Source organism: Lineus longissimus, chromosome 4, assembly GCF_910592395.1.
Source record: "Lineus longissimus chromosome 4, tnLinLong1.2, whole genome shotgun sequence".
Lineage (NCBI taxonomy): Eukaryota > Metazoa > Nemertea > Pilidiophora > Heteronemertea > Lineidae > Lineus > Lineus longissimus.
This window is the reverse complement of record NC_088311.1, coordinates 17,539,589-17,560,104: the sequence shown is the minus strand read 5'-3', so window position 1 is coordinate 17,560,104 and position 20,516 is coordinate 17,539,589. Positions and strand designations below refer to the sequence as shown.

The 20,516-nt window shown below is 42.8% G+C and overlaps 2 protein-coding genes across 3 annotated transcripts; one reads left to right on the top strand and one right to left on the bottom strand.

Moving 5' to 3' along the window:
- Window positions 1-191: 191 nt before the first annotated feature.
- Window positions 192-7,005, top strand: LOC135486190 (probable tubulin polyglutamylase TTLL9). Of its 2 annotated transcripts, none has more exons than XM_064768834.1 (2): window positions 192-333; window positions 4,753-7,005. In XM_064768834.1, the coding sequence occupies exon 2, from the start codon at window positions 4,787-4,789 to the stop codon at window positions 6,107-6,109; it is 1,323 nt and encodes a 440-aa protein (XP_064624904.1). In that variant the 5' UTR covers window positions 192-333; window positions 4,753-4,786; the 3' UTR covers window positions 6,110-7,005. The 2 variants fall into 2 exon arrangements, with proteins under 2 accessions (XP_064624904.1, XP_064624903.1); XM_064768833.1 differs by having other exon boundaries at window positions 4,742-7,005.
- Window positions 7,006-8,235: 1,230 nt separating this feature from the next.
- Window positions 8,236-19,051, bottom strand: LOC135486311 (transitional endoplasmic reticulum ATPase). Its single transcript, XM_064769007.1, has 14 exons — window positions 18,955-19,051; window positions 17,819-17,924; window positions 16,527-16,699; window positions 16,153-16,233; window positions 15,640-15,832; window positions 15,002-15,133; window positions 14,553-14,655; window positions 14,135-14,268; window positions 13,424-13,672; window positions 12,995-13,159; window positions 12,541-12,663; window positions 11,481-12,002; window positions 10,811-11,121; window positions 8,236-9,868 (listed from the first exon to the last, which is right to left on the bottom strand). Exons 1-14 carry the CDS (start codon window positions 18,969-18,971, stop codon window positions 9,769-9,771), a joined length of 2,409 nt encoding a protein of 802 aa, XP_064625077.1. The 5' UTR covers window positions 18,972-19,051; the 3' UTR covers window positions 8,236-9,768.
- Window positions 19,052-20,516: the final 1,465 nt, after the last annotated feature.

Here is a 20,516-nt window from a genome sequence, read left to right as displayed (position 1 = left end):
CCAAAAACTACAATCGAATTCACTAATTCAAGTTTTTCTGTACAAACTGTGTATTGTTTAGTCATACAAAGATGTAAATATTATAAGACAATGATTTTTATTGATCATATAAAATCGCGCACTAATATCAAGTCATCGAAATTAGTGTAATTTGGTCATCGCAAAATATATGACGTCACCATTTTTGGAGCACAAGCATTCTGTTGCCACGGCGATTTGTGACGATCTTCACGAAGTTGAAATGTCTTCATCAACTTCCTTCCAAGAAATTTCTCAAATGTGATATTTCTGCCTTCGTCTAAGGCTCAAACGAGTTGTATTTATGACTGTAAGGTGTGTCCATATGATTTCCATTTAAAACAGTGCCAATTCAAGCCAAATTGCATCAGTATATGAAACAGTTGAGTTTTTTCTCTTGTCCAGTTTTCACCACCACCATTCAGCATGTTTAGGCATGACCATCCATAGCATTAGCATTCAAAAAGGCGAGCTTACATATTTTTGATGCATGAGCATGGGCATGGGCCAGGCCCATGGCCCATCTGTTACTTTTGATCAGGATGAGAAGAAGACACTTATTGTCATCTCTGCAGTGCATGAATGCCTCCTCTGTAACGAAATAAAGGGTATCGGGCTGTTTCGCTACATTGCCAGTTCGCTACAAGTCGTTTCGCTACATGTGGCGGTCGTTTCGCTACATGGTAGGTCGTTTCGCTACATGGGTGGAGTCGTTTCGCTACATGATGGGTACGGTCGTTTCGCTACATGGAGGACGTTTCGCTACATGGGTGGAGTCGTTTCGCTACATGGATGTAGGTAATTTAGCTACATCGTAGGTCGTTTCGCTACATGGGTGGAGTCATTATTTTTTCAAGTTTGTGCTAAACTCCGGGCTAAATATTTGTTGTGAATTTAGGGAAAAAATGCTCGAGTATACTACAATCAAGATGTACAGACCGGGGGAGCTGGCGGTACGTACCCATAAGTCTTTGCGGTAGTCTCGCGCGTACCGGATATAACCCATCAAGCTTTTCTCCTTCAGAGAAATACTGCGTTGCGCTCAAGTGCCTTATAAGGCTCGGCGGAAAGCCCCCCACATGGCACTTTCAAAGTCAATAACGATGTTATCGACGCGAACCTCTCCGACAATCTCCTTCAACCTTTGCAAGATTGCTTTATAATCGCGCTTCTTTCGGCCGGACATCAATGCAAACGCGAGGGGCAACTGTTTTAAAGCTGACATTAATGTCCGAGATCGCCGGCATTTCATCTTCGCAACAGATGAACAAATCCACCTCCTGAGTAAAGCAAAGACCTGGTACGTTGATGCCACGTTTAAACTTTGCCGGTCGCTTTCCGCCGAGTATTTCCAGGCATCAACATCACAGGCATCTATCGTTCGCGTAGGCCGTTTGCAAGCCGAGTTCTTGGACTTTCCGCCAAATTGCTTGGGTCCAGTGGAACAGACATCCTGTGATGTTGATGCCTGGAAATACTCGGCGGAAAGCGACCGGCAAAGTTTAAACGTGGCATCAGCGTACCAGGTCTTTGCTTTACTCAGGAGGTGGATTTGTTCATCTGTTGCGAAGATGAAATGCCGGCGATCTCGGACATTAATGTCAGCTTTAAAACAGTTGCCCCTCGCGTTTGCATTGATGTCCGGCCGAAAGAAGCGCGATTATAAAGCAATCTTGCAAAGGTTGAAGGAGATTGTCGGAGAGGTTCGCGTCGATAACATCGTTATTGACTTTGAAAGTGCCATGTGGGGGGCTTTCCGCCGAGCCTTATAAGGCACTTGAGCGCAACGCAGTATTTCTCTGAAGGAGAAAAGCTTGATGGGTTATATCCGGTACGCGCGAGACTACCGCAAAGACTTATGGGTACGTACCGCCAGCTCCCCCGGTCTGTACATCTTGATTGTAGTATACTCGAGCATTTTTTCCCTAAATTCACAACAAATATTTAGCCCGGAGTTTAGCACAAACTTGAAAAAATAATGACTCCACCCATGTAGCGAAACGACCTACGATGTAGCTAAATTACCTACATCCATGTAGCGAAACGTCCTCCATGAAGCGAAACGACCGTACCCATCATGTAGCGAAACGACTCCACCCATGTAGCGAAACGACCTAGATAGAATTAGATAGAATTAGCATTTCTATAGCGCCCCATATCACTGTCGCAATGTTCTGTGGCGCTCCCCACCTAGTTTGAATCACACCCCGAAATAGTCTCGAAATAGAAATGTCTTTAGAGAACTTTTGAATGTGGCCAATGAGGTCTCTTGTCGCAGTGTGGCGTCCAAAGTGTTCCACATTTGGGGAGCAAGAATCTCGAATGCTCTCCCACCAAACGTTTTGAGTCTATATGTTGGCTGAGTTATAATATCCTGCGACCCTGATCTTAGTGGCCGGGTTGGCACGTAGGGAGTGATGAGGCTGCAAAGGTACCCGGGGGCTGTGCCATGTATCGCTCCGTAGACCAGGACCAACAACTTGTAAATCATTCTTTGCTCCACCGGCAGCCAGTGCAATTCCTTCAGGACAGGCGTGATGTGATCAGAGCGCCTAGTTCTGGTAACAAGTCTGGCTGCACGGTTTTGGACAAGTTGAAGTCTGGCCACGGATGACTGACTGCAGCCAGCAAGGCTGCTATTACAGTAGTCGAGGCGAGAAAGGACCATCGCCCGAGTCAGGCACCCAGCAGCTTCATCAGTCAACTCTTTTCTTACTCTGCCAATGTTGCGCAGGTGATAAGAACACACACGGACGATGTTGCTCACATGGGCGTCCATAGAGAGGGATGAGTCAAAAAGCACACCTAGATTCCTAATAGGAACATTTGACACACTAATCCCAGTTCCCGCGACATCGATTGAATGCATGTCCAGTGACCTGAGCGACTGCGGGGTGCCAAACAGGAGGACTTCAGTCTTATCTGGATTTCCTTTCAGCTTGTTATCGGCAAGCCACTGGTGAATGATTGCCAGTTTCTCACTCAGCTCCTTCACCTGATGAGGGATAGCAGATCTGTCGCGCAAGGCAGTAATGGCCCTGTAGACCTGTGTGTCATCCGCAAATCCATGCCTTTGAATGTCACATCCTCTAAGCAGTTCTCCGAGTGGTAGAATGTAAACGAGGAAAAGAATCGGTCCAAGGACCGATCCTTGAGGGACACCAAAGCAAAGTGGTTTCGCAGTCGATAGGTTCCCGTTTATTACCACACGCTGACTACGGCATGTCAGGTATGAGCGGAACCATGCAAGGGCAGTGCCAGATACACCCAACAAATCACCCAATCTACCAAGGAGAATCTCGTGGTCAACTGTGTCAAACGCGGCACTAAGATCAAGAAGAACGAGAATCGCGGCTCCATGTTCGTCCACCATGCATCGAATGTCGTTCTGTACCTTAAGCAGGGCAGTCTCCGTGCTGTGACCCTGCTTGTATGCTGACTGGAAAGTGTCATGGAGATCGTGAATGTCCATGTACGCTTTGAGGCGCGCAGCGACCACTCGTTCAAGTACCTTTGAGAGGAAAGTCAGATTGCTGACAGGTCGATAGTTTTTCATAATCTCCTGGTCTAGGGATGGTTTTTTGAGCAGAGGAAAAACCAACGCTTCTTTCATCGAGTCTGGCACCACTCCATCAGCCATGGATCTGTTTACGATCACCTTGATGATGGGAATGACTGCTGAGATGGAGGATACTAGCAACCAAGTTGGCATGGGGTCAAGGTCACACGACTTCTTAGGTGACCGTTTGATAACACTAAGCAATTCAGCGTCATCAACTGGATCAAAACACCCAAGTGATGGTTGGGTGTTTGATGCTGTCGTTGGCCATCGCACATCACTCCGGGCAGGAAGTCCTTGACGGATGCCCTTTACTTTCTCATCGAAATATTCCGCGAACTGATCGGCAAGCTTGGCAGGATCGTCATGGTCGGGCAGTTTGACCTCCTTGTCCTTGAGGAGAATGTCATTAAAAACCCTTTGAAGGGCTTTTCTATCCGATTTCACTTCGATGATTTTGTCCTGGAAATACTGTGCCTTCGTTGCACGAAGTAGTTTGTTATAGCTCGTTCTTGACTCACGAAACATCTCGAGATGAACAGTAAGTTTGGTTCTACGCCACAGGCGCTCAGAAGCTCTTTTATGTTTTTTGGCCTCGCGTAGTTCATCAGAGTACCAAGGGTGGGATGATCGAATTGTTACCAGTCGTTTATGTGCAGGAGCGTGGTTGTCAAGGACAGCTCTCAGCTGGGTGTTGTACCGTTCACACAGTTCCGACACAGGGGCGTCACTAGAGGCAATGTCAAGCGAGGCAATGTCCCGTTCCACCAATGCTGGGTCGATGGCCCGAAACTTTCTGGTGCTAACCTCCGTTTGAACGGGTGAGGGCTTTGGCTGAGAAATGTGACATAGAAAGAGATGGTGATCGGAGACCATGTCACACTGCGTCACATCCTTAAGCAACTGGCTGTCGTTGAATGTTACTGCAACATCCAGGGTGTGACCAGACCTGTGAGTTTCGAAGGTGACATGCTGTTTCAGATTTACAGAGCTACCATGTAGCGAAACGACCGCCACATGTAGCGAAACGACTGGTAGCGAACTGGCAATGTAGCGAAACGACAGTAAACCAAATAAAGGATCCCATGGCCACCATATTCTAATGATGCAGTGCCATTCCCATTGGTCATTAGTGCATGATAATAATCGCAATCTTTTTTTCAGGTGTCCTGCAGATTCTGATGTGATTACATTAATTTCACTCCCATCATGTCAAGAGGTGGAAAAATTTCTGGGTACTCCCAGAAAGCTGGCTCTCAAAGACCAAGAGGAATCATTGCTGACAGACCAGTTAGATACCGTTGTGGATTCACCAACACCATCTATGACGTAATAAAAGCTCGTGGTTGGCAAGATGTTGGCGGCGACAGTAATGATTGGGATTTTTATTGGTGTGATGTCATGTGGATGAAGGAGTACTTTGACAACTGCTATCTTCAAGAACACGTGAGAATCTGTCACTTTAGAAATCATTATGAGTTAACAAGGAAAAACTTGATGGTGAAAAATCTGAAAAGGATGCGGAAACAAGTGGAAAAGGAACAAGGAAAGTTAGAGGCTCAGAAATTTGATTTTTATCCGACAACTTTCGAGTTGCCATCCGAATATCATATTTTTGTTGAGGAATTCAAGAAAAATCCGGGCACTGTTTGGATTATGAAGCCGGTGGCAAAATCTCAGGGGAAGGGTATCTTCTTGTTTCGGAGGCTGAAGGATATCACTGACTGGAAAAAGGGCGAATATCAGCATCAGCTGAACGATACTGTACCTAAAGATGCTCCGGAGACGTACGTTGTATCTCGTTACATCGAAAATCCATTGGTGATTGGAGGGAGGAAATTTGACATCAGGATTTATGTTTTGGTGATGAGTTATGTTCCCCTCAAGGTTTGGTTGTATCGTGGAGGGTTTGCCAGATTCTCGCTGACTAGGTATTCTCTCAGCTCAATAGATGACGCTTATGTTCATTTAACGAATGTCGCCATTCAGAAAACGGCGCCGGATTACGATCCGGAGAAAGGTTGTAAGTGGTCGACACAACAGCTCAGGGAATTCTTGATTGCACAGCATGGCCTTGAAAAAGTTGAAGAATGCTTTTCAGAAATGGATAACATTTTCATCAAAAGTCTTCTAAGTGTTCAAAAGGTTATGATCAATGACAAGCATTGTTTTGAGTTGTACGGTTACGACATTCTCCTCGATAAAAACCTGAAGCCTTGGTTGATTGAGGTGAACGCCTCCCCATCTCTGACAGCCAGCGGTCCTGATGACTACGATCTCAAGTGTGGCCTACTAGAGGACATGATCAATATTGTAGACATGGAGGGGAGACTCAGTGGGAAAGAGAAAAGAGTTGGGGGCTTCGACTTGATATGGGATGATGGACAAGTTTTGGCCGATGATCTGGGTACAGATAATACTATCCCAGGCTATGCAAACTCATTTCTGGGTTGTTTGAATGACCGTAAAAATCATCTGAAACAACTGTACAAGAAACTGAGTCATACAAAGAAAGCTAGTTTAGCTACCTGAAAAATAATGGTGGATAAGCTGGGGTACCATTTATCATCTTGAACTTGTACTATAGATGTCCAGCTTTCTATACCATCATCCCCACCTCAATGTGTAAGTGAATATGCAATAGATTCTTGAAAATCTTGAATTTAAAATTTGTCCAGGGTCTGGAGACGTTCATATTGGATGAGCACTTTTCAGTCAGTAACCCAGCCTCCTCTGCAAGTGTTGACATTGGGCCACATATTCAAACCATGCCTTCGGGCCTGCATCCAGTGAGGACCACCCCAGCTTAACTGTCATAACAAAAATCTGAAAAGTTATGATTGATTCGAAAGTTCATAAAGAATTAAATGATAAATTTCCCCCCCCCCCCGAGTATATCGTTTCACAAAATGAAATGCAATTTGTCAAATCATGATTGTTAATTTCCGATTACTAAATCTTAGTGCAATCAAAAGGCAGCGTGTTGAACTCTCCTGATCTGTCTACCTCAAAGTTGTAATGTGCTTCGCTCTGGTAACATCCTGAAGAAATCAGGGGTTAATGTTCGCTTCTCCGGCCCTGCACTGTGAACAGTAACCCCTGATTTCCTCAAGATGCTCTGATAACAGTGTGGTAAACAACACACATTCGATAATTATCGGAAGCAATTTGACGACTTTTCAAATCATATTCAATTCATATTCATACGTGTAATCATAGTTCACAAAAATTGAAAATGTATACAGCAGAACCTCCCTTAGCGGACACCTCTAGACTCTATTAAGGACAACCTCTCTATTAAGGACACTAGTTTTGGTCCCAAATTGTTTTTTCCATTTAATTTGACCTCTCTTATCAGGACACCTCTCTATCAAGGACAGCACTTGTCAGTCCCATGGGTGTATTTAATAGAGAGGTTCTACTGTATTTCAAACAAATGTTACTCAATAAATTCTTTTGTACTAAACCTTCAGAATTCATTATTTCCCCCTAAATCCAATAACCACACTTGATGCAATGCCTGTGAGTATAACTGTGTGTGTGCATGAAGAGGAGACTGTGGCTAGAAAGACCAGGACGAGAATCGTAGCATGGGACTTATCACAACCATGAGGTGTCCATAATTCTTTTGGACAATGTGGGATATATGAATAGTATGAATGAAGATGAGAGCTGGAGACCAGACTCCAGCAATTCAGACCTGCTCCCTGATGCTGCGTGTCAGAGGTTGTTCCCTTGGCCTTGTAAACTAACTTGTGGCCTCGATTTCATTACCCTGGTAATCCAATGGGCAAATAAGCCAAAGGTTCATTTGGTGAAGTGAACAGTTGATGGATTCAAGGCCTACCGACATGACTGAAGAATAGAGAGCAATACTGACCAAAGGACACCTCCCTGAGCACAGTGCTATGGGGCTCAGTGGCAGAACTCCCTGGGACAGCCAACTTTTTTTGCAGAAAATGAACAGACCATCTGGCATGCATCTCAGAAATTCTGAATGAAGACGCGTACATGTTAAGGTGTACATGTAAATGCTTTCACTGAAAATTTCATGAATATTTTTGTAGTGTTTTAATACACTATGCCTTTCTGCATAAACTTTAAGGAAAAGCATTTTGAAATCTCAGTGTTTGTACATACGGGTACAATCCGATATCTATCCTAGTACCCAGTATCAGGCAATTGATATACAGAGAACTGCAATGACACTACACAATAGCCCCACACCAGGTTGTGCCAATTGATCGGACCTTTTTAGTTGACTGTCCCTCTCCAACTTCCCCCTTCATTGGTCGAGTGAATGATCCTCCTTTCGAGGCAAATATGACGTTCTCCATTTCCAAGACACGTACAATGTAGGAACAGCTTGTCACACATGTACTGCTGTTTCATTCACAGTGTCTTGTCCAAGTCTCTTCAAACATCCACCAGCGAGAAAACTGGAGTGAACAGACGTTGCCCACAAGGCACAAGACTAGTATTTAGATCTCATCCTGAGAGTTGCTTGCTAGTAAACGGAAGAACCAAATAAATGTGGTCTCGTCTTGTACATGAAGATGTCCTCCACCACAGGGGCACGACCTCAAGATGGCCAAGTCATACACAGAACTTGCAGGCTTTGGGCCATAGCTGCATGACAGAAGAAAACAAAAAACGCGTTTAACAAATCAATATCTGCAACTTTATTTCTCTCTGTGCTCAAGGTACATCACACAGCAGAGCATTGTACATCATATTCTTATAATGAGTGCAGATATTTCTTTCACATTAAAGATTACATACATAGACTAAATTATGAACTGCAACATACAGAACTGTACAAGTGAATTCAAACGAATAAATACTGCAGCATACTTAACTACGGTAGTTGTTCAAGCCATATGAATCATATACATTTTATTTTTATTTTAAACATTTTCTTCTTCCAATTCAGTTCTAATTGTTCCAGCAACTTCACTTTGGTAAACTTGAATTGAGTGGTCAGGAATAATAGAAACAGATACATTGGCGGTTTACAATACAGGAAGAGGAATGAAATCCTCGTCTTTTTCAACTGAACCTACCGACAGGGAATGTTTAACTTTCACAAGATACGACAATTTCAACCAGGTCAAAATACAAGCTATAATGAAGGGGAGTGTTTTTCACATATCTACAAATATAAATAAGATGGCTGATCGATGTATATTTAAATTTTCTAGCACATGAACCTGCTTCAGTAGTAAATGCAGCTTAGAAAGTCCGATAGTACAATAAATAAGTTTTAATTTGGAGTTTTTTTCACATCCTTGGGTATTCAGCGAAAAGTGAAGTGTACGGTAAGTGTTTGTGTTCCATGGTCCAACACAATCAAGCATATGGCAATCTGCCCACCCGTTTGAGACCCAAGATGAAAGGGACATGTAAGTAAACAGGCCTTTGCCGCACCTCAAGAACAGTGTCGGTTTTCACCCATTACTTTGCAGATCTATTTTTAACATTGAGCAAGACGGTCAAAACATTGACGCAAACTTGTCCGATTGTAGAGAAGTTTTTTTTGTTTCAAGTTCAAGATAACACAAACACCAGCAGCAGTATGTCTTGGATCATTGAGGTGACATGCAAAATGCAAGAATATACTCACAGAAGAAGTTAAGAGGGAATTTTGTACAAGCGAAACAATGCCCGCCCCATTTCCCGCACAGCAGTCAGGATCAAAGCAATGCATCGTGGAATTCCCATACGGGGTTTCTGAATGGAACGTGATTATCCACATATTCAGCGTGATTATCCACATATTCAGCAGGCCGAATCTAGCTTACGATCTGCGCTGGAGTTTTTAACAGGAAACGAGAAGATACATTTGCGTCGGCGGTGAAAATCTAAAAGTTGACTACAAATGTTGACCGTGGAAAATTCACTCCCGCAAACATTTGTTGGAAGTGAATGTCCTTGAATCTTCAAAGGGTGTGCTAAAGCAATATGCTGATTGTACAGTACACAACAGGTGTGAAGGAATAATGTCTATAGTGCTAAGTCCCACTGTTCACAATCCTATAGTGGAACAAAAAAAAGAAATTATGGAAACACTATAGTTCAAGCAAACATCATTTATTTCCTCCATCCATCCAGCTAGAAAGATCCTTCAATAAGACTACACATCCCTTACAAACATGTCCACACGCTTCGATTCCTCCTGCCCCTCGTTTGAATTAACTGTAGAGATCATCGTCAGCATCGTCCTGCGCGTAGTGGCTGGAATCATTTCCACGACTTGGTCCTCCTTGATTTGGACCACCACCCTGTGGGAACCTGCAAACAAAATGTTACATCGTCAGAAACTTCACATTGGGGACTGTCAGTGCCTCTTCTGTTTGAGTCAATGATAAGTTGCACATGAACACATGGTAAGACAGTATTTTCATGAAACTTACAAATTGGACGTGCAGATGAGATTTTCTGGAACTGTCGGGAGAGGCTCAGCCCATAGCCAACTAAAACGCTGACTAACGAGTAAGAACACAATCGCCCTTTCATTTTACCTCCAGGTAAACCAGAACAGACACTAAAGATCGGAACTGGGGTAAGAAGGAGGAACTTGTCATTTAATTTTTTTTTTTACAAGAAGTTCCTTTAGATTCCCTTAAGCATATCAGCAAACATTGTAAAACATGTTTGGCTACTGGTCTATCTGTTGACTGTAGAAACAACTCGCAGTTCACATCACTCTGCCTCCAGGTAAACCAGAACAGACACTAAAGATCGGAACTGGGGTAAGAAGGAGGAACTTATCATTTAATTTATTTTTTTTTGATAAGAAGCTCCTTTAAATTCCCTTAAGCATAGCAGCAAACATTGAAAAACATGTTTGGCTGCTGGTCTATCTGTTGACTGCAGAAACGACTCGCAGTTCATAAACATACACCTATGATCTGAACTAAAGTTAGGAGGAGAGTTAAAGACTCCACAGTCTGTGCTATCTGCCTTGAAAGCCAACATATGATACAAGCATACAATACTGTCTAGAGACTGGCGGGAGGCACTTTATGATATGATATGTAGGGCAGCAAGTCTATCAATCATCAAATGAATGCTGAAAATTGAAATGACTTGCTGACACATCGCTTTACCTCCAGGTAAACCTGAACAGATATTGCGCGATCTGAACTGGGGTAAGAAGGAGGATTCAAAGAAGTTTTCAAGATCAAAGTCCACCAGACGGTGTTTTCCAGCTCTTCATACACGCTTTATTACCTGAAATTGTCTCCAAAGCCTCTCGTCTGCGACAGGGTCTGTGCGAACATTTCATATTTTCGGATGTCGTTCTTCGTAACAGATCGGCGCGCAAACTTCATCGCCTCTTCAAAGTGATCACTCCTAATCTCTGGTACGGGATCATAATCGTCTGTCTCCATGTCACCCTCCTGTTCTCGTTCACGCTCTCGGCGAATGTCTGCCTCAATGGCCTCTCGGATTGCAAGTTTACAAGCTCTCTGGCAGATTTCAGTCAAGTCAGCACCACTGTAACCGTCTGTGTTCTTGGCTAGGAAATCCAGGTCGATGCCCTGCAAGAATCCATCAATTTTATTTGAATATATTTTCAACTGTTAAGTTCAACAGATCAGAATAACACTGCACCGTTAGTGAAATCTCAAATAATGTATCTATACAGTACAAAATTTGGAGACAAGAGTCACCTGTAGTCAACTGGAAAGTGGATACATTAGGTCTCATTTGCTGCATTTGTCTATCTCCAGGTTAACTAGGACAGACATTAAGAGAGGAGGACAAATGATCAGATAATATACAAAGCTAAAATTCTGCTGGAAGTTTGTGCCGACAGTGTTGAGAATGTGACTCCTTCTTCAAGGAGAAGGGCAGAAACCCCTATGTATAATTGTGCATACAGAAAATGTAAACATACCTTAGAAATTGGTGACTTTCGTAGGTTGGCCTTTAGGATCGATATTCTAGACTTCTCATCTGGCAATGGAATATATATCAACTGGTCGAGACGTCCAGGTCGCAGGATGGCAGGGTCAATGATGTCTGGCCTGTTGGTCGCGCCAATGATGAAAACGTTCTTCTTTGACGACATACCGTCCATCTCGGTCAGAAGCTGGTTGATGACACGATCGGCAGCGCCACCACCATCACCAACGTTACCGCCACGAGCCTTGGCGATTGAGTCCAACTCATCGAAGAAGAGGACGCACGGAGCTGCCTGTCGGGCCTTGTCGAATATGTCTCGCACGTTTGCCTCAGATTCTCCAAACCACATGGTCAACAGCTCTGGTCCCTTGATCGAGATGAAGTTAGCCTGGCACTCATTAGCAATGGCCTTGGCGAGCAGCGTCTTTCCACAACCAGGTGGTCCATAGAATAGCACACCCTTGGATGGGGTCATACCAAATTTCAGGAATTTGTCCGGATGTTCAACTGGATACTGCAAAGGAAAAAAAGTAGTTTTAAAAGTTTGTGGCAGGACACCTCTTACCTTAGGATACGTATCAGACAGTTCACTAGTGCAATTTTTCCCAGATTGCTTATGACCTCGTGACGCACCACACACTAAAGGAACCAGTTAGGCCTTTTTGATATTCCCATTGATTTTACCAGGGAACAAGTAATGGAGACAATGGAAACACGGGCATAAATCTACGAGTTTACAAATGAACACATCACAGTCTATGAATACGCAGCTTGACGACACACTCCACCATGGCCCAAGGGTTATTTCCAATTGGTCATTCATATCTTGCAGGCCAGTTGAAACTGGCTTACTTTTGTTTTTCCACATAGTGATAGTCTACGTTTCATGTGATGGTACACGTGCTAAAGCAAAGAATGCATATTTTCACCACTTGCTTCAATAGTTAACACTTGTACGTTTTCACCTACCAGTGCACTAGAACTTCTTACCCAACATTCAATGACATCTTAGCTTCGAGAGAGAGAAGAAGCACATCCTTCGTTAGACTCACCTGAACCAATTCCTGCAGCTCTTTCTTGACATTCTCCAAGCCTCCAACATCATCCCATGTGACTGACGGCACCTCAACAGATGTCTCCCTGAGGGCACTTGGGTTACTTTTGCTTAGAGCCCACTGAAGACAAAAAACAAGAGTAAAGAAGAAAAGAAATGTTTTACCAACAGTTTCATAAACTCAACGAGTCAAACTCTAATCTAAATGCACATGGACTTGCTGGTTGGAAAATGGGTTCACGATCGTTACTTTCTTGGCAAATAAATAAAACAAATATTTGAAATAATAAAGTTTGGTTACCGATATGGCAACACACACTATAAAGATCAGACCTGGCAACCTGGAAAAAACAGCCGGGAAAGAACCAACAAGAAAATCAGCAAACTTGTTAAAATGTTGGTATCACTTTCACAAACAAATGAAGAAGAAAGAACATATATCTGCGACTCACCCTGAAGTCCTCCTGTGTGACAGCGAGAGAGTCTAGGACCTCGGCGTCAATTGTCTCGTCTTCCAAGTCTATCAGATCCATCTTGCCTCGAATTTGTTGAAGGGCAGCTTCTGAACACAGGGCAGCCAAATCGGCACCAACATGACCATGGGTCTCGCGAGCAACCTGAAAGAGGCAGGACGGGAGTTGATATACTATAAATATCAAGATCAGCGTTGCAATTTTGGATATCTGGCAGGTCCTGCACAGAACTTGGCAAAATGTTTCAACGCGTAATAGAATATCTAGAATGTTCATAGGATTCCTCGGGATAGACTTTTCTTAAAATATTTTCTAACCGTCCTTGATTTGAGCAAATGAGGGCCTTCGATATCGTCTGCTCAAGACCGGGCTTGAATTTGGATGTGTCAACATAGGCAATGATCTTACCTGCTCAAGATCTACATCATCAGACAGCTTCATATTCTTGGTGTGGATGCGGAGAATCTCAAGTCGTCCAGTTGCATCTGGAATTCCGATGTCTACCTCACGATCAAATCGTCCGAATCTTCTGAGAGCGGAGTCGATACTGTTTGGTCGATTTGTGGCTGCCATGACAACGACGTGAGCCCTCTGCTTCAAACCGTCCATCAAGGTCAGAAGCTGCGAGACAATTCTGCGCTCAACTTCACCATGGGTCTGGAAAGTACATCGATATTTGTTCGGTTATACAAATCGCACGGTCGCTGCATGAAAATCAAGTCATTATGTTATGGCACATCTCAGTGCCATCAAAACACATGTCGCTATAAAGCTTCTGCAGCTCAAGATTTTACAACTTCAAGCGAGGTAAGCAACTCTTTGAACTGGTCTTCTTGATTTTAAAGGTTATACATCTTTAGGTGTAACAGTCTATGTAATCTTATCTGCCAAAGAAATAAGACATGCATGTGACATGTCTTTCCAATGGTCATACGACACCCAGAACCTAATTCACACCTTCATGCAAAAGGCCTTAGTCTTACAATTGGCCTGCAGTCCAATTCAAAAGCAGCACAAAACTGTCACATATAACTTTTTGAGCTGTCAAATATAAGATAAGATATATCTTTCACAGATATATTTGGTCACTGTTAGTGTTAGAAAACCAATCATTCTCACCTTCTCCCTCTTGGGTGCAATGGCATCCAACTCATCAATGAAGATGATGGCTGGGGCATTTTTCTCAGCTTCTTCGAACGCTTTCCTCAGATTGCTCTCAGACTCGCCAGCCAACTTGCTCATGATTTCAGGCCCTGAAGTGAAAAAGGATTTAATTCATTGTATCCACCCCACATTTTTAAAGGGATTCTTGCATAAAGTGGTAAAACATCTCAGTCATCATGGTAAGTGCAGCCACTATGTGCATCACTAACAGCAAACTGATCGCAGCTGGTCGGAGGACACAAACCTACCACCTCGCGGTCAGGAGTCAGACATACCTGTCACTCACCACGGCACCACTGCACTCTCCAAGAATACCTGTCAAGGTTAAAAATATAGCAAGATTCAGCTCAAATCAATAAAACACCATACTAACCATTGATGAGGAAAAAGAACGCTCCTGTTTCATTGGCCACAGCTCTTGCGATCAGGGTCTTTCCTGTTCCTGGTGGTCCGTACAGCAAGATACCTCGTGGAGGCTGAAATGAAAATGAAAATTTTTGTTCAGAAACAATACCAATGCAAGTCAAGTGCTGCCCAACGAGACTTGAGCACCCAAGGATAGCAAGTTCATCAAGGAACATCTATTCAATCAAATGGAAACAGGTAACTAGCAACAAGTACATCATGTGCAAGAGAGCAGACAAAGCGTCAGCGGAGAATTGTTGATCTAGCTTAAAATCTGTACAGGGGTAGCCATTTGAATACTCCATGGTCATGTATGTAATGAGTAATTGCACGCCACATGCCGTGACCTCAGTGAGCTCTCCGATAATGACATGACGAGACAATCTCCCACTCAGACTGCAAGAGATATTTACTTACCTTGACACCGATTGCCTTAAAAAGTTGTGGATGGCGAAGTGGGAGCTCCACCATTTCTTTGATCTGTGCCAACTGTCTGCGGCAGCCACCGATGTCATCATAGCCAACCTCATTCAATGCCTCCTCTTCTTCCTGAGATGATAATGGTAGTGAGGATTAAATAGGCACAGTGTCACCATGAGTATTCAATAAGATTAAATAACAATACATACAGCAAAATTGAATACGAAGTCAATAGTTTGTTCAGCAAAATGAATTGGTGGGAACTGTTTCTATCAATTTGTGAGCTGGACCAGAATTCGGATCAACATTACACAATTTCTTTAGCTGGCACAATCATTCTTCAGAAGGCTGGTGGAGAAGATGGTCAATGCTAGTGCCCTAGATATCTTTTCCTTTCAAGTTGAATTCAAGATGCTTGTTGCTCGGCTGGAGGATGCTTGTAATTTTAGACAAAACTCTCTTATCTTACACCCAAATGTCATTCAAAATGTACAGAAAATATGTCCAATGGCTTATTTCGTTTCTGAAAATTCAAAATCATATTTTGATTACCAAACCTTACTGGATGCTGTCTAGGACGACCATCAAAAGCACGACACTATTTTCTCTCAAAAATGAATAATGATTATGCTCACCTCTCTTTTGACGGGGTCTCCCTCGCAGTGGATCAATGTGTCGGGTGCAACAATGCAATATGGAGACGGATCAGTCTCGATGACTTTGAATTCAACAGCTCGCATGCCTCCTCTCGCAACAAAGATGTCACCTTTCCTCAATGGCCTGTACGCCTCCAAAAAGTAAGGCTTTAGGAACACATCAAAGAGATTCCTGCAAATCAACAAGAGTGTTAACAGATGCCAGAGTAACAATTGTCTTTCATGTACAGAATCTTTCTTCGACCACTGTAAACCTCGCCTTGGATATGTTTTACACTGGAGATCTCACAGCAAAACTTATTCTGGCTGCATGGCATGGTTTTCAAAATAAACCCGAAATAATTTCAAAACATCACCTGCTGGAAGGTACATTCAGACAGAATGGCACAATCTGTCTGAAATGTTCACCATCTCAACTCGCTTTGTAACAAAACAATACCTACATCATTACAAAGGTGATCCTAATAATAACTTGTTTAGACATGAGCTTACCCTGTGATTCCCTCAACTGTGTCGTCAATGGGCAGAACATGAATCCTCTTGCCGTATTTCACATCTGGACAGGCCTGGATACTGTAAGCGAAAACACACTGGTCAAAAAACCATACAGACTCAGCAGGATATCGGTCTTTGTAGAGTTAGTTGTTGAGTTGAGGCTCACTTTTTGAAATTAAAGATAAGAAGGCTAAACGTTGCCCAACCATTTGTTTTCTTGCAAACATTCTTGAGGAGGGCAGAAGTTTACTGGTCAGGATATCAAAGTCAGAGCCAAAGGATTTTTCGGTCCGATTCTCGAGGGTCTCTGGCGGTTTAGAATTAGTGACAGTTGGATTTTTAATTTTAAGTGCAGTTTTTCATCAACTCACCTGACGACGTCCCCAAGACGTACTCTCAGATTGTTCCTGACACATCTGTTGATTCTGATCTTGTCGTCCGATACGGTCTCATCGGACAATACAATACAAACAGTATCACGCCGCCTCTTTCCCTTCAGGAGGACTGTGTCACCACGGAAGAGCTGAAGCTCATCCATCTTGGCCTGGAAAAAGAAAAGAAACATGCCATTCAAAAGCAGAAGCCAGGCTTTATGCCAGGATTAATTTTGAGGCTATCTAAAAAAAATATTCTTTATTTTAGACCATTTTCCATGTCAACTAGAAATCACCTATTTCTAGGTCTGATTTCTAGGTCAAAATCACATTGCTAATAGGTAGACCTGCACGCGTAACCGTAAGTATCATCGGTTAAAACACATTTCTAGGTCTGAAAAAGGCTTTTTTGCCTCGTAGACTTCGAGGGTGCCACGTGCCAGAGAACCCGACAACCTAAATACACATTAAAGGCCAGAAGCCGCTATAAAAGGAGCTCCTAATGGCTGACATCCAGTCACGTGACCAATAACCGGGGCATTCAAACCTCCGACACTTTCTCCAACAATCTCACAGATATCTCTGGCACCAGTCCAAAGTGTTCCTTCAGACTTGTCTACCAAACTCATGAATATCTAATCTGCATGTCTGTCAAAATACAGCCCTCCCTTTGGTATAGTTGATGAGATATTAAAACATTTTTATCTGTAATGACCGTTAGTACATCAGGTTGATGGACAGATGAGGGAGGAGTCTGCCATATTTGGATAGTCAACTGACAGATGAGTCAGTCACATGATCTCTTACACTGAGGTTATTTCAGTGAGTAATAGGTGTAATGTATTCATAGCACAGAGAACTAGGACAAGTGGGACTGGCCTGCTGTGCTACGTCACACCTTGAGATAATTGCCATACCCGGGTAAATCTGAGCGTGGGGCTTCTGGCCTTTAACAAAATGAGCTTTAAATGGCCAGTGAAGAAAGGCCTACAATTCTCCTTTTAATTTCATCAATACCCACCTTGTCCCAAATGCCAATGGCCCATGTTGCACTATCAAGTGAAATCCCTCCACACCAATATATTTTGCTGCTGTATTCCCCTTCTTGGAAATTTTATCATAAGACAAAGAGTTTTTTTACACATTTGACAATGATATTGCATTTGACAATGCATTTGACAATAACATTGCATTTGACAATGACACTACAGATAATTTGTTTCTGTCAATTTGATTCATAATCATAGAAGTAACCAAAGTTTACCGTCTAAATGTTTGAATCCTCTTACCTGCGACAAGGCCACCACTGAATTGTCATCATTCACAGCTTCTTCTACAATCAGTCTATTTGGGCGCTCTTTCTTGCGCAGGATGGCAGTCTGCAAATCTTCTTGACTGAAAACAAAGCAATGAAAAGTGTGTTTTATTGAAGACAGGGTACTTTCCCCTGGACAGGATTATTTTGGGGCAAAACAAAATAAATTTGACATGAAGAAACAGACATTATTTCGAAAATAACTTATTTGATTTGCAGAATATTGACTTTTCCCACTGTAGATTTGTTCATTTCCAGCCAATGACCTGCACCAGTGTCAAAGTACGCTTTCTGGAAGTTGTCTACCAAAAAGCAGAAAATAGGAGTTGACATGTGCTGCCATCTGCGATAGCTGAAGTCACTAAATAGCGATCTGTGCAAGTTTAGCTTATCATCGAACGGTTCGATCGGAACAAGTAAAATGGAGTAAAGTCGGGTAAACTTAACCAGTCACATGTGTCGAGATAACTCGTCAGCTGCCCCTGGTACTGCCTACTGGGTTTTTCTTGCGAGTCAACTCATCAGCCGTCCTCGACTAAGACCAGCACCAGGGGTTAAACCTTGATCACTGACTAAGTATAAATGAGATCAATATATGATTGATTGCCAAATGCCTGATGTCATCATTCACTTTCATTATTTTTTTGGTGGTATTGATTATACGGTGCATGTAATTCAAAGTGAAGTCAGGAAAAAGCACAGGCCTAATTCAGGTTCATGATTCGATGAATCTACCATTGTCCATTCATTGGCATTCTAAAATTATTGGGCACTACGCTTCTCAATCTCAACTTGACTGTCCAGATAGACGGATTTAGAACTGAATCACATAGATAGAAAGGCAAATTTATCGTACCGTATAAAAAGATAACAACTCGTCCAATGGGCTAAACACAATGGGCCGAATGGCCAAACATGAACTACAACGCAATGAAAGAATACACTGAGCCAGTACACAAGACAATGCATTGTGAATGTATGCGATGACACAGGGAAATTGAGCAGAGCAATTTAAACAACAAACGCAGCCCATTCAAAACCACTCCAATTTACAGTAAATTGGTAATTTAGACAATTGGACGGAATAAGCAGATAGTTAACTATACTCACTTCGATCCCTCAGCCATTCTTTACAATAAATATTATGTTTTTGATGGTTTTTCGGCAGATCACCTTCCCCAAGCTTTTACACCGGCTTTAAAATGGCTGGAATATTGCGTACACGTGTGATGACGTCACGGCAAAAACGAAAACTGACGTGTTCGTTCCTGAATTGGACTTTCCAGAAACTTCAGATTACATCACCCCATTTGCACAGAATACTCAGAACCTATCTTTATTATTACCACCAGCTTTAAAGTTAAAGTTACTACAAAGAGAAGGAAAGAAATTAGTCTTTTAACTTTCTCATTATAAAGGCGCATCTTATGATGACGTACAACACAAACTCCTTCTTTTATACAGGGTGTGTCAATATATCTGCTGACCCACAATTTTTTTGCCTAGCATTTTTCCTTAACATATCGTAATCAAACTACACACTCTACTTCTCATGATAGATAACAGCCAAGCTCTATTTTTAACGCTATGATAATCCTCGTGACCGACACAGTCACAACCGAAGTCACAACCACAACTAAAAAATTGTCACAACCCTGTCCAACAACAATCTTGGTGATTCAGAGTAGAAAGGTTAAAAATTCTGAATGGAGAATAATATTTGAGAAGTTGGTTTTTCAAATGATATATAAAACTATAATATTGAACATAATACTGTAGGGCTACTGTTGATGTCTCTTGTAGAGATATTTAAATCTCCTCCTGAGAGAGAAGACGGTCAGTTGTCTCTCCGCGATTCAAATTGCACTCACGTGCCCACAAAAGGCCAGAATTTGCATATAGCATCCTTAAAGACTGACTAGAGTAGCAGATTTCTGAAGCTCGTAAGACAGGAGACACATCCGTAGAACTGAGACGCTGTAGGCTATATCTGCCTTAAACAGTGTCCTGGAGGGCGGGGGGGGGGGGGGGGGACACTCTCAGTTACAATGTGGAGAGCATCCTAGCTTGCACCCTCATTTCGAATATCTTCCCCCAGCAAATACTACAATCTAGAACCCCTGCCACCCCCTTTTGCTGGCATATTTTTCATCATCTCTTAATGGTATACATGTACATTGATCTGCATACACAACCTCCGATACTGGTCTTTGTGTGTCTTCTGGGGGGGCCTTTGCAGTTATCTTGGGGAGCAACTCTCTGGGCTTATTGCATTTGGGTGGCAGGTGCCAGGTATCTTAGGGGGCAAGTCCCTGGGCATATTGTAGGTGGGTAGCAGGTATCTTGGGGAGCAAGTCCCACAGCTTATTGCAGGTGGGTGGCAGGTATCTTAGGGGGCAAGTCCCTGGGCATATTGCTGGGCTCTTGTGGTTCTATTTTGAAGACGGACCACTATCGACCAACAAAGACATTTTGCTGTTCAACAGCACCTTTGTTCAACAGCAACATACCCAGCCTCTAATGAGGCACCAGTAACACTCCCATCTTGACAAATCAAGGGTCAATATTCACAAAATCATCTGTGCTCATTTTCAGTGGCAATATGCACGTCAGAATACTGTGAATTTTAACCCTTTGAAGCTTCCAGACAAATTCTCATAATGCCAAGGGGA

Coding starts and splice junctions, on each gene's coding strand:
- LOC135486190 (XM_064768834.1), top strand. CDS start 4,787: ATGTCAAGAGGTGGAAAAATTTCTGGGTACTCCCAGAAAGCTGGCTCT.
- LOC135486311 (XM_064769007.1), bottom strand. Junction 14,656..15,001: donor TTAAGGCAATCGGTGTCAAG/GTAAGTAAATAT, acceptor TTTTCATTTCAG/CCTCCACGAGGTATCTTGCT. Junction 13,673..14,134: donor TTGCACCCAAGAGGGAGAAG/GTGAGAATGATT, acceptor TGTACTTTCCAG/ACCCATGGTGAAGTTGAGCG.